The sequence below is a fragment of the Fonsecaea nubica genome, assembly GCF_001646965.1.
Source record: "Fonsecaea nubica strain CBS 269.64 chromosome Unknown Scaff8, whole genome shotgun sequence".
Taxonomy (NCBI): Eukaryota; Fungi; Ascomycota; class Eurotiomycetes; order Chaetothyriales; family Herpotrichiellaceae; genus Fonsecaea; species Fonsecaea nubica.
In genome coordinates, this window is record NW_019173681.1 from 151,994 (window position 1) to 164,709 (window position 12,716).

At 51.4% G+C, this 12,716-nt stretch overlaps 5 protein-coding genes across 5 annotated transcripts; 3 read left to right on the forward strand and 2 right to left on the reverse strand.

Moving 5' to 3' along the window:
- Positions 1 to 1,515: 1,515 nt before the first annotated feature.
- Positions 1,516 to 3,262, forward strand: AYO20_01906 (glutamate decarboxylase; the record flags this gene model as incomplete). The annotated part of the gene is made up of 4 exons (XM_022640212.1): positions 1,516 to 1,787; positions 1,847 to 1,874; positions 1,934 to 3,099; positions 3,148 to 3,262. The coding sequence occupies 4 exons, from the start codon at positions 1,516 to 1,518 to the stop codon at positions 3,260 to 3,262; spliced, it is 1,581 nt and encodes a 526-aa protein (XP_022503712.1).
- Positions 3,263 to 3,899: 637 nt separating this feature from the next.
- AYO20_01907 (hypothetical protein) lies at positions 3,900 to 4,389 on the forward strand (the record flags this gene model as incomplete). The annotated part of the gene is made up of 3 exons (XM_022640213.1): positions 3,900 to 4,025; positions 4,141 to 4,190; positions 4,260 to 4,389. The coding sequence occupies 3 exons, from the start codon at positions 3,900 to 3,902 to the stop codon at positions 4,387 to 4,389; spliced, it is 306 nt and encodes a 101-aa protein (XP_022503713.1).
- A 141-nt stretch (positions 4,390 to 4,530) lies between these two features.
- On the reverse strand, positions 4,531 to 5,544 carry AYO20_01908 (hypothetical protein; the record flags this gene model as incomplete). Its single annotated transcript, XM_022640214.1, has 1 exon — positions 4,531 to 5,544. The coding sequence occupies one exon, from the start codon at positions 5,542 to 5,544 to the stop codon at positions 4,531 to 4,533; it is 1,014 nt and encodes a 337-aa protein (XP_022503714.1).
- A 732-nt stretch (positions 5,545 to 6,276) lies between these two features.
- Positions 6,277 to 7,659, forward strand: AYO20_01909 (hypothetical protein; the record flags this gene model as incomplete). Its single annotated transcript, XM_022640215.1, has 2 exons — positions 6,277 to 6,384; positions 6,442 to 7,659. 2 exons carry the CDS (start codon positions 6,277 to 6,279, stop codon positions 7,657 to 7,659), a joined length of 1,326 nt encoding a protein of 441 aa, XP_022503715.1.
- A 2,265-nt stretch (positions 7,660 to 9,924) lies between these two features.
- AYO20_01910 (hypothetical protein) lies at positions 9,925 to 11,061 on the reverse strand (the record flags this gene model as incomplete). Its single annotated transcript, XM_022640216.1, has 1 exon — positions 9,925 to 11,061. The coding sequence occupies one exon, from the start codon at positions 11,059 to 11,061 to the stop codon at positions 9,925 to 9,927; it is 1,137 nt and encodes a 378-aa protein (XP_022503716.1).
- Positions 11,062 to 12,716: the final 1,655 nt, after the last annotated feature.

Here is a 12,716-nt window from a genome sequence, read left to right on the forward strand (position 1 = left end):
TTCTATGCTGCCATGGCCGTTGTTCTTCTTTTTCCTCACCTGATGATCGAAATCGGAAACACCCTTTCTTCAGCCGGGTATTCTCGCATTTCCGTCCGATTTGTGCGCTGCTCGATGAGACGCTTCGTATGCCTGGAATCGGAATCGAGATCTCAATCTTGCCGTACGCCGGACTAGGTATCCCCGCAGACAGCAATTGAGAGGGACTCGATCTACTTTCTTTCGGGCCGGACTGGGACGGATGTACGGGACACCAAGAAATGCCAAGTTCCATCATCTTGGTCCTATATATCCTCCAGCGCGAGCTTGGCTGAATGGTGTCCGTCTAACGATCTCAATAATGAGCGGAGCCAAACGGGGCGGAGGATGTCGGAAAGGCAGGTTTGGGTAGAAGAAGCCATGGCATGGGGATGAAGGGGCAAATATTGACCAGCCCGGTATGGTTCTGCCTAATTGGGTGGGAAGTCATGTAACGACTATGCGACTGTACCACTTGATTAGCTTTTATCCCACGCACATTGAATCGATGACCACTTGAACAGCCTCCGAGCTTATTGGCCGATCACATTGAGCGCTCGGTGTTCAAAACATGGCAGGATTGGAGGGGCGACAGGGTGAAGAGGCCATGGTGCCAGAGATCAAGCGAGGCACCTGGATCGGAAGGAAGTCGCTAGGAGCTACTGCATCTGCGCAAGGGTCGAGGAGGGATGAACAACCAAGCAATGTCAAGCTCGCTAGGTCCCGTGGGTGTAGCTGTGGTCGAGGATGATCTTTGGGTATCATTAGGCCTGATTGATTGTCCTGTGGGAAAAGAGGGGCGCAGGAGGAAGAGGAGGAGGAGGGGTGTTGTATCTCATGAGCGAGCCCTCCCAATTTTCTGGCAGCACCTGAAATGTGGTGGCACCGCAGACACCTAATTGGGCTCCCTTAAGGACTTAGTCAGGTAGCCTAACCACCCACTAACTACCTAGGTACAAAGCTCGGTCAGTACCTGGGCGTGCTGAGCTTGTTGGCTCGCGGTCCCCGCCTTGTACGCGTTTCTTCTACTCCACCCCACTGTGCACACCACCTTTTCCATCCAATTGTCACCCAAATTGTAGGAACTTGCTCTCATCATCCCATCCGTCTCTCAGTCATCTGCAGAGACGACCCGAACTTCCCTTGGAGCTACCAGAGCTTCGTCATGCCCTGACGACAGTCCAAGAATGCGATGAGAGCCTGAGCTTCCTGCTCATCCAATCATTGAACCTGTCACTCCTTGTTTCTTGCACCTCAGCTGTGCTGTCGACCCCAGCTGCCAGAACGAAATCCTGCACAGCTTGACTGTCTCTTTCACCCGTCAATCCTCGATTGTCTTTTCTTCTTCCTCACCGCTTTGCCTACTGTCAAACGGTACATTGCTAGCCATAACCACGACAGTTTTCCTTTCCTCCCAATACTCTCTATCCTTTCCTCATCTCTATATTACGTCTTTCCTTCAAGACTTTGTTCCTCTCTGAGAAACCAGAAACCAACATGGTTCACCTAGCCCAAGTGACGAGTGATCCTAATAAAGGCCACCGTAGTGAATTCGGACCTCCCAAACGTCGGGCTTCGGTGGTTCCTGGCCTCGAGCACATCTCTCTCGAACCTCCCGGGGAAGATGAGTTCTCCACTTCTGTTTACGGTTCCCGCTTTGCTGCGGAGGATCTCCCCTCCCACGAGATCCCTGAGAAGGAGATGCCAAAAGAGATCGCATATCGTATGATCAAAGACGAGCTTAGTCTTGACGGCAACCCTATGTTGAAGTGAGTTGTTGAACAGTCACGGAGCTCCAAGATTGAAGTTGACAAGACTCTGTAAATAGCTTGGCCAGCTTTGTCACCACTTTCATGGTACGTTTCCAGATGCCACGTTATGTGAACTTGAGCGCCGACTTACCCTCTGTAATCAGGAAGATGAAGCCGAGAAGCTCATGACCGATGCGTTTTCCAAAAATTTCATTGACTACGAGGAATACCCCCAGTCGGCCGAGATTCAGAACCGGTGCGTCAACATGATTGCACGTCTCTTCAACGCCCCGGAGACTGAAGGCGGGAAAAACGCAATGGGAACCTCCACAATCGGGTCAAGCGAGGCCATTATGCTGGCTGTCCTTGCCATGAAGAAGAGGTGGGCAAACAAGCGTAAAGCCGAAGGGAAGGATTTCTCAAGACCCAACCTGGTCATGAACAGCGCTGTCCAGGTGTGCTGGGAAAAGGCGGCTCGGTACTTTGATGTTGAGGAGAAATATGTGTACTGTACCGAGGACCGCTATGTCATTGACCCAGAGGAGGCTGTCAACCTGATCGATGAGAATACGATCGGCATTTGTACGATTCTCGGGTTGACCTATACTGGCGAGTACGAGGATACCCAGATGATCAACGACCTGCTCGTGGAGAGAGACATTGACTGCCCGATTCACGTGGATGCAGCATCCGGCGGCTTTGTCGCTCCATTCGTCAATCCCAACCTGGTCTGGGACTTCCGCCTGGAGAAAGTTGTCAGCATCAATGTCTCCGGTCACAAATATGGTTTGGTCTACCCTGGTGTCGGCTGGGTTGTCTGGAGATCACCCGAGTACTTGCCCAAAGAACTCGTCTTCAACATCAACTATCTCGGCGCCGACCAGGCCTCTTTTACCTTGAACTTCAGCAAAGGAGCTAGCCACGTCATTGGCCAGTACTATCAAATGATCCGACTTGGCAAGAGAGGTTATCGTAGTATCATGCTCAATCTCACACGCACGTCGGACTATTTGGCTGCTCAGCTCAGAGCCCTAGGGTTCATCATCATGTCGCCCGGTGGCGGCCGATCTCTTCCTGTGGTTGCATTCCGTCTCGACCCGGACAACGAGCAGATGTTTGACGAATTTGCCATTGCCCACCAGCTTCGAGAACGTGGATGGATCATCCCTGCCTACACAATGGCCCCTCACAGCGAGACCCTCAAATTGATGCGTGTTGTGGTCCGCGAAGACTTCAGCAAGCAGCGCTGCGATGCCCTGGTCAGCGATATCAAGATGGCACTGCAAGTGCTTGGAGAGATGGACAAGAAGACCATGGAGCGTTATCAAGAGTACGTTTGCACCCTCTAACCTCATTTTACCTTCCTGACCATTGGCAGACACGTGAAGAAGCATCACACCAAGACTGGAAGAAACGGTCGTAACGTCGCGGCATACAAAGACGAGAAGCATTCTCTGCAGGGCAAGCATGGGAAGACGCATGCTATCTGCTAGTTGATTCCTTAGGCCAATCTTTCAACACCTGGAGAAGACATGTACCTGGACAAATCAACTTTCTCTCTGTGAATGGAGAAAACAGCGGCGAGATGATTTTATGATTGGATAAAGAACTAAAAAATGTCATAGTGAAGTGTGCGGCACCACATCTGGGATCTTGCCAACTAGGAGCCAAATGTCGATGCACACCTTTAAAAGTCCCTGCGAACCATTGTTGTAAGCTGTACCTCGTGCTTTGAGTCACGTTGAAATTGTCAACAATGACCGGCCAGTTGAGAGTTGCTGTTACCAGTTTTGGTAACTTAACATTAACGTGGCCATCGATTGGTCGATGATCGACGAGGGCGGCACAGTCTTCCATCCACCGCGGAGCATGTGATGACGCTTCCTTCAATATTGCCATTGTATGATCTCGTCGGTGACGACGAGCCAGACTTGATCGCAGTCAATGACGCAATGTCATCATTCTGTGTCACTGGCTGTCTGCATACTGCCACCATCTAAAGCCCATCATACTAGACTTGACTTCTTCCATCTACCGAATTCGTACACTCCTGACACAGCGATAGCAAATCGTAGAAACTGTTGACTACTTACTTTTCTCTTTCCCTGACAGCTTAGTCTACGAGTAAAGATGACGCCCAACATCACCAAGGGTCAGACCGACACCTCCAAGTTCATGGGACAAGGACCCACGTCCAAGGAGGAACACCCACACAATAACCCCGTCATGCAGTACAATCCTGCCCCGGGTGCTAAGGTGAGTCAATGATGAAAAGAGGTGGAACTGTGGCTGGACGTTTCCCTCTCTCCTGTTCCTCCAAGTCCGGAGTCTTCAGTTGCTGTACTGACAGTGCCTTTCCTCTTTACTATAGGCTCCAATGTTGAGCGCTGAGGGTTCAGTCGGCAAGCAATTCACTGCAGAGTGAGTGAACCACGCGGGGTCCGCAGCCTCTTGAGCGATGCAAACCTCTAACATTTGACAAAAATCCAGCGGCGCGATTGGTGGCACGGCACAAAAGATTGGAGGTCCGTTGGATCAGAACGGCATGGTTGGGGGCATGTTCAAAGAAGACGGCGCGATTGGCGGGACTGTGAACAAGATGGCTGGTGGGAAATCATAAATTGCAAACGACAAAGCGAGAAACGACGACGCGGCAATATTCGAGGTTATCTGTGTAAATATATCCTGGCGTCAAAGGTGTATAGACTCAGAGAATGGTAGTGCCGATGGCATGCCTCCAGTGTCGTCTGGCACGGGAGCTTCATGGGAAATGAACCATGCCATGAGCGCCCTGACACAAATTTGAGGTTTTGCTCCGCTCCGTGTCCACCACAAGCTCCTTGAGAACCTCCATTCCTGACATCTTGATCACGGACACTGTCCCAGCGAGGATATTCGCGGTGAATCCGAGCTCGCCATCCGCAGAGGCACGCAGAGTTAATGGCATACCCCCTATCTTGGTCGCGCCAACCAGGTTGTGTGAGTCCGGATCATAAACTGCCAGCCTGCCCTCTATGGCCGAGCCATCAGCAGACAGATACTCGCCCACCAGAATCTTTCCGTTTCCTGTAACATATGTTGACTGGGCCGGGTAGTCCAATGGAATCCTGGAAACGATCTTGTCCGTCGCAGTGTCGATGACCAGAACTTCGGGGTTCTCTTGAGCCTTGCCCAACTGAGTGCCGGGTGTTGGAAAGTAAGCATGTTTACCGTCAAGGGAGATGGAACACTCCTCTGTTCCCCTAGGCGTCTCGATCCTGCCAATCATCTGTTGGTTCTCCAAGTCAAGGACCGAGATGAAAGGCGCTGTTTTGTTACAGGTGAAGGCCTTTTTGCCGTCCGGGGTCACCACAAACCAATGCGTCTTGGTCGAGCTCCCGACTTGTTTGATGACTTTGCGGGTTTCGAGGTTGATCCCAACTATTCCTCCAGTGGACCCAGTTTCGTGTTCCTCATAGCTGTACCACAGGATGTCTCTCTCTGCGTCAAGAACTAGACCATGAGGACCAAGTGCCGGCTTTGTTTCAATAACACCGATCACCTCTTTCTTGTCCGGGTCAATGACCGAGATCTGGTGGCCATTATCTCCGTGCGACCAGAAGTGTCCATGGTGGTAGGCGTGGCTGCAGTACATAACCTTTCGCTTGCCATCAAACACCAGCTCATGTGGTTCTGGGATGAGGTCTGGCATGTATGCAGTCCGCTCACCCGACCTAAGGTCGAAGAAGCTGATCGAACTGCCAGATTGGCTAACAACAGCCAACGTTCCGGACATGATGCGAATCGATTTGATGGACAAAGGGTGGAAATCTTACAAAAGTGAGGTAGAGCTCCAAGGTCTGTTTGATAGGAGGCCCTGGAGCCATGTTGCCCGTCATTTATATAGGTAAGACTTGCACTGGCATTGTGATCCCATCTAATCCATGCTCCAGCATTGTTACTTCGGCCGAAGCGGTGTCACCTCGCGTGTATCGCTTTAGAGAGAAATCCTCACAGGGTCGTCCAGGTACTATCTCCGATTCGTCGCTTCTCGGCCGAACCATCCTATAGCAGAGTAGGAGCAATGTATCCAGTATGGCTTGGTGAGATGAGAGTCTTCTGTATCGTGCGAGGGTGCGAGGGTGCGAGGCTAGGTAGACTTGACGTCCATTGAGGAATGAACGCAGGAAGGTTTTAAGATTAAGGCGGCGAGGCATTCCAGGAAAGAATTTCTCACTTCACGACTCCACTATAGTAAAAGCGGCATCCAATCTCTTATTGGCGGGGTTGGGGGTCTGCGGCTTCCTCGCCCAACTCATCCCCTTAATCCCTTCCCACCATTTCTATCAACGTACGGGAGCACTGTACGAGGTATGCGCTCTGTCTCAACCACCACCACCGCTACAACCGTTGCTGCTGTCCGCCATCTGGTCAGGAGTTGGACTACCGCCGCCCCGTCTTCACCACTGCCCAGTGTGCCCTCGATGTCTCAGCCTCCTACCTATCCCGACTAGATACCCTTGGAGCCATGGCGGATTATGAAGAAGGCCAAAGACTTGTCCTCCTCGACCTCCCGGATGAGGTCCTCGCAGAACTTGTCGAGTGGCTACCAACGCGTCATATCAAGGGCAATGCAGTCAAGGCTTTTCGCGCGACATGCAGGAAGGCATTCCGTGCATGTGATCCTCTCTAGTGGAGACATCTCTCGATCCATTGTCTCTCGAAATGCAGCCGATTCAAGGAATTTCTAAGTTGCCATCCGCGCCGGCATCTCTATGTCCGGTACCTGGAATTTGGGGCGGACTACCGAGATGTGGTAGAAACGGATAACTTCCACCAAGAGTTGGCAGCGATTGCCTCGCTATGCCCCAACCTGGAACACTTGTGCATCCAGCAATGCAACAACCTGGCAATTGTGTCCCTCAAGGACCAGGTCATGGGATGGGAAACAGCACTGGCTTCTCGATTCGGATCGTTCAATTTCGACAAGCTGCGATACTGCTATGCCACGCTTTGGCTCTTACAACCCAGACTACAACGGCCATTGATTCTACCTCTGCTGAGTGCGCAGCGACTTGTCGACCTGACCCTCGAATGCTCCGATCTTCGTCAACTCGGACTGGATTCCATTCCCATACACTCCACAGCTCTTAAGAGGCTCAAGCTTTCCATGTGTCGGCTCGACCAGCCCACCCTCACCGCCATTCTTGGTATTCCTCGCTCGCTGACTACGTTTGAAATCACTCCGCAGGTTCATCACCACTACGATCGTTCCACTGAAGTAGAAGGTTATCGCCTCCTTCTGCTGGCCGTGGAGCTCCTCATCCGCTCTCAGCCAAATTTAATATCTCTTGGACTGACATTCCGGGACGGTTCGAGGTTCGAATCTGGGAAATTGAATGATTTATTCGACTTTTCCCGGTTGAGCTCGCTCACGAAGCTCACCATCCACGCAACGAACACCAGTGGCTTTAGACCGTATACACAGGATTTTGTGGCCGATTTCTTGTGGTGCCCGATGAATGCCCTCGATAAGCTGCCTGCTGGCCTCAAGGACATCTTTCTCGTGTCCGAGACCGAAGACATCGACCTGGATGGGTTGTCGGAAGCCTTGCTCAAACAGCGCACCGCGGGGAAGAGTCTTCCTGCATCACTGCGGCTATATTGTGATGTAGAGATGGTCCACGAACAGATCTTCACAGAGGTGGAGCAGCCTGAAGAGGATGCATGTCCTCGAGCCATCGACGTCCTCATGACGCAGCTTTCGTTTGTTCAGGTCAGGTATTCGAAGCAATGGGTCGTGATTGACAGAGAGGAAAGAGTTCCGCGTGTCACCAATTACCTCGAATCGCTAGAAGCGAACAGAACAGCCGAGGGCGTCAGCGTCAAACGATCCCTAGAACAATCCTAACTCGGCTGAGCTGGAAGCGCGCATTCTGATAGAACCGACGGATTTCTAATCCATCGTCTTGGTTGACTTTACCAGGTGCCACATGAGATGAACAGTTTGGGCACGGCTGCACTAGATGTGTGAAAGGCCACGAGGGCGGTCAAGTTATCGCCATCACGAACGCCGAGTTTTATGACCTCGGTGAAAACACTGGCGCTCAAAACGAAGTGGAGACAAAGTCACATTCGGAACCGATATACTTAGGCCGGACTGCTACGAACGAACTGCTACGAACGAACTGCTACGAATGAATTGCTACGAATGAATTGCTACGAATGAATTGCTACGAGCAAATAATGGAGGGTTTATGTCGCTACAAAACAGTCTCTTTGGGCACACCCTGCAGCCCTTTCAGGTCGAAACGCATTTTTCTTCTTACATGGCTTTTGTCGGTGACCAAGGAGAATGTCATCCTAGCCTGACGATTGTTAGAATCTGGCTTGCTCGGTGCTGGGAAGAGGCAGGGTGCATCTCGAGCTGGAGTTCAAACAACAGGATGATCGGGAAAAGCCGCAGCCAGGAGCTTTTTTATGATAGCACCAATAGCAATAATGGTATTAATGATTAATGGTAGATATATGCCCTTTTCTTTGGGGAACAATGGGGGAGGTGCTTCGATTTAGCTATCTCTGTATGTTCTCGGTAAGTAATCTATCATCCCCTTTTTTGCTGTTTGGCAAAGTAGTCACTCAGCACGGAGGATACCAACGGCGCGAAAGACCCTTGGGTGACCCTATCGTGTATAATTGCTTACTCGCTTTCTCCCAGGCTTTCTTCCCAATGAAATCTTTCTCCCTGGGGCATTACTCTCCAGCTCGCCAGCTCGATATGTACATTGTCAAGTTGTGAGAGACCTACAAGACATTCGCCATCCACCCATCCACCCAGACACCTATTTACCCTTACAACAGCGACACAGCGGCACAGCGAGACGACCGTTATCCCTCAAACGACTAAAAATAGAATGATAGAAATGAAAACTGGGAGGGAGGGAGAGAGAGAGGGAAGAATCCTCCAATAAACAAAAACGGGTGGAAAGGTGAAATGTGAGAGAGCGAGAGAGGAGACAGAGAAGGTGGGAATTAAAGACGCAGGACAATTAATTAGAACGCACCCCTGATAGATCTGGGGCATGCATGTCCAGATATACCGTGCGGTGCGCGAGTGTTGGTGTCTCTTGTCCTCGCCTACTCCTGTCTCTCTCTTCCCCGAAGAGCTCTAGCCATGGAAAATGGCGACAGCGAGAGGCAATGATGGGTCCAATGGGCATACCATGGCGTATGTACAACATAGAAATAGTGCGGCGGCACGAGGGCGATATGGGCAACGTGTGAGAATACATGTAGCCTATCTAGCGCCTCACGCCCTCTGCGGAACAAACCTCCGTGACGAACGAGTATCTCGCGAGTATCAAGTAATAGAATCTATCTGCTGCACCAAAAGAACATACAGTAGGGGCGCTAGCGGGTCCACAGGCTCTATTGGATGCAGAGAATATCTCTAATATTAGCCTTTCTGACCCCTTTTTCAAAAGTAGGATGTGTATGGACAGGGTTAAGAGCTGGTGTCTAGACCGGACGAATTCGTTATTTTTGCATCAGGGATAGGGAAGGGCTGACAGGGGGAAGAGCACAGGGGGGGGGGAGAGACATCGAACCCTGCATTGTTTAGTGCTGGGAGACTTTTGCGCGAAAAGAAACTGTGTGTGAACCTTTTTGTGCGGCATATGCAAGGGGGAGGTATGGGGTGCAGGGGCGACCAGGGGGGGGAAAGAGAACATGGCGAATCACCAGCACACCATGTCGTTATCGTCTCGACTCTTGTCGGCTCGTCGGGTAGACGCGGTAGGGGTGCAGTAGGGGTCTTCTGGACTTTCTGCACAGCCACACCATGAAGCATATGCACGTTGTCGATCACTTGTCCATGGCGGGGCGGCGACTGTTCTCGACCTCCTCTGGACCGCGGTGGGTGCGCGGTATGCTTTGGACGGGTTCTGTCGACATCGATCACTTCAACTCACGGTAGTTGGCAGAGAGTCCCTGTGCTTGATGTGAGAAACATACCGCCAGCCGAAACCGGCAGGGATTGTACATGTGAATTTTCCCTTTCTTCACCTTTTGTCACATATCTCATATCTGCCTCGCCGTTGCACACGGAAAGCTGCCCTTTTGAACCATCCCAAATGCCCTCCATACCAAATCTTGCTACTCTCCTAGCGTACGCCACTCAGTACGATCGCGGTGGCCCAACCCCGGGCGCTGAGAGTAGCACCTTTGTCAACAGTCGTTCCAACGCTTCAGTACTCGCTTTCAAGTCTAGGGCGGCTTTGTCGTCGTCAGTGACGTCGAGGCCACGTGTCTCCAGCACCCTAGTCTTACGCAGCCATTGATTTGTGTCCGTCAGGACTCTTGATATTGACATGTTCACGTCGGACACCGTCTCCTTGTCGTCCTCCACAATAGTCTCCCACAGAGACACAAAGAATGGCTCCATTGTCTCTAAAGGAGCCTTGGTGCGAAGGTTGATGTTGTACAATCTGATGTCGGCGATTCTTTGATTCAATCGCAGCTCTCGATTCTGGAGGAAGAGGTGTACATGCTCTAGCTTGATTTGAATCTCTTCCGAAAGCGGGCGACTCCTGGTCGACGAGCGCAGCGTGTTGATGAGTTGTTTGTAGCGTGTGAGATTTCGAGACGCCTGGTCAGCCAGGGCCTTGACAGTCTTCAGATCGAGTTCGGTTGGCATCGCTGGGGGCGGAGATGGGGATCGCGGGTTGGGTCGAGGAGAAGTGTTGTAGCCTTGTGGTCTCGAATAGGAGTATGAAGAACGGTGATCGGACTGGTCCTCACGAGGCTGGTGGCGTGAAGCATCCTCTGGCCTCGATGTGCTTGAAGCCCTCGGTCTTGGGTCACTGTCATTTGTGGCGCGGGCGGACGAACCATAGTAGCTGTTGTATGCGGAACCTGCCGCAGACTCACGATAGTCGGTCCAGGAATTGGCGTTGGGTCTTGTCTTGGGGCCATATCCTGGGTGAGCAGATTGTCGACCGGGCGGTGAGTCGTGGTGATGGAAGCCGCCATGGGCTTGATCGCGGGGAGTCTGGGCTCTTGATCCTGTCTGATCTTTGCCATGGCGTTGAGGGTTTTGTGTCTTCTGGTTGGCTGTCTTGTGGCAATTTCGGTCATACTTTGCACGAGTGGTAGGATCTCTAAGGACTTCCCATGCTGTCTGGATTTGGATAAAAGTCTCCTGGGATCCTCCTTTATCTGGGTGAGCTTGGAGAACTAGTTTGTTGTAAGATGCTTTGATCTGTTGGTAAGTAGCGTCACAAGAGACACCGAGCACTGAGTAATGGTTCACCATTTTACTTCGCCGTAGAACTGATGGGCGTTTGTCGACAGTGATGGAACGGTGAAGCACAAAAGATGGCTGTGACAAAATACAAACTTTTTATCTTCTAGTGATTTTGGACTTGTAGTGGGTGTGGCAGTATAGTGAGAGCGAAAGGAATGACTGGATTCACCTGTCCCGATTCTTACGTGGGAATCTATTGACCAGACCTTAAGTGAATGGGAGTTCAAAGAACACCATGAACAAACCGCAACGGCATTGTTCCAAGCTGTTCATGAAACGCGAGGAGACAATGATAGAATCGAGGAACAAAACATGCGAGACGTCAAGCCTGGTTGACAAGAAAATTCAACAAAGAGAGGCGGCATTGATGAAGCCAGTCGACGAAGAACAACCCACAGCTATCACTACGCGACAAAGGGGTCGCCATGACGACTGTACTGTGATTGACAGAAAGCCTCCATATTCTCATACGAGAATAACAGCGCGGACAGGATGATTCCAAGGACTTGTAGATAGATTCAGGGGAGGATGAGGCAGTTGGAGGTTGAGATAGAGAGTAAATCGTGGCGTATGCATACACGTGATTACATGTGACTGTGGCGCCATATGTGGCGGTGCTTTGAACACGGTTCTCAGGCATTACGTCATATGCCAGGCTGTATCTGAACACCACATCAACATCCCGTCCTTGTATAAGCGTGTCAGCCCAACCCCGACAATCATCGACAGTCATCGAGATGGTCACTCTCTAGCCGTTATCTGTCAATGCTACGTTCTCAGACAAAAGATTCGCTCGCTTACTTCGGGCATGTCTCACGTCCTGATCATTTTCCCGATCTTGTTAGCTTCTCATTCTGTGCTGGCGACCGCTTCGTAGCCTTGAAAAATGTGGTGGCTGGGCAGTACTCTTTTTCTCGTTTCTCCATCTCCTCAATACTGAGTTATCTCTGCAGGCGAGTTGCGGAGTGCCAGCAGGAGAGGGCCCTTCGCTTATCAGTAAGCTCCTGATGGCATTTTCTCACGGGAGATTGGTAGCGGTGAAGATGGCACTTTTTTCAACTCCTCTCACTCCTCCATCGGCAACTCTTCGATCCTAGCCGGACGTTAGCTCAGAGTATCGATGCAGCCAAGACCGTCCGGCCTCGGTCTCTTGATCCGGTTGGCCCCGCTGCTACGTTTTCCCTGATCGTCTTCTTGTCCTGTATGGCTCTTGTCCCGCCGTTGAGGTCACGATCGCTGCTTTGCCTCACACTCGTGGCCAACCGCCCCTAGTTCCGCTAGAGTCACCAGCGCCAAATTGCCTCGAACAATGGCCTGAGGCTGACGTGGCCCGCTCATCTCTCGAGAACCGAGCTATTCTTGACTCACTCGAGGGAGTCTAGATGATCAGAGTCTTTCAGACTTGAGCTGGTCAACAGCCAGAACGGCATCTGCATTGGTGTAGAGTGTGCATGCGAGTGCACTAGCCTCATGCATGTTCCAAGTACCGGATATCTCTAGACACCAGCCTAGCCGAACAAAAGATCAGCTGGTCAGCTGATTTCTATCTTCGGAACCCATCGATATGCCTGCTCAACCTGGCTATTCTTGCTGTCACTATTGCCTGAAACACCGCCACTGCCCGTGGCAGATAATCACTTCTGCCTTCGAATCCGGCCACACGG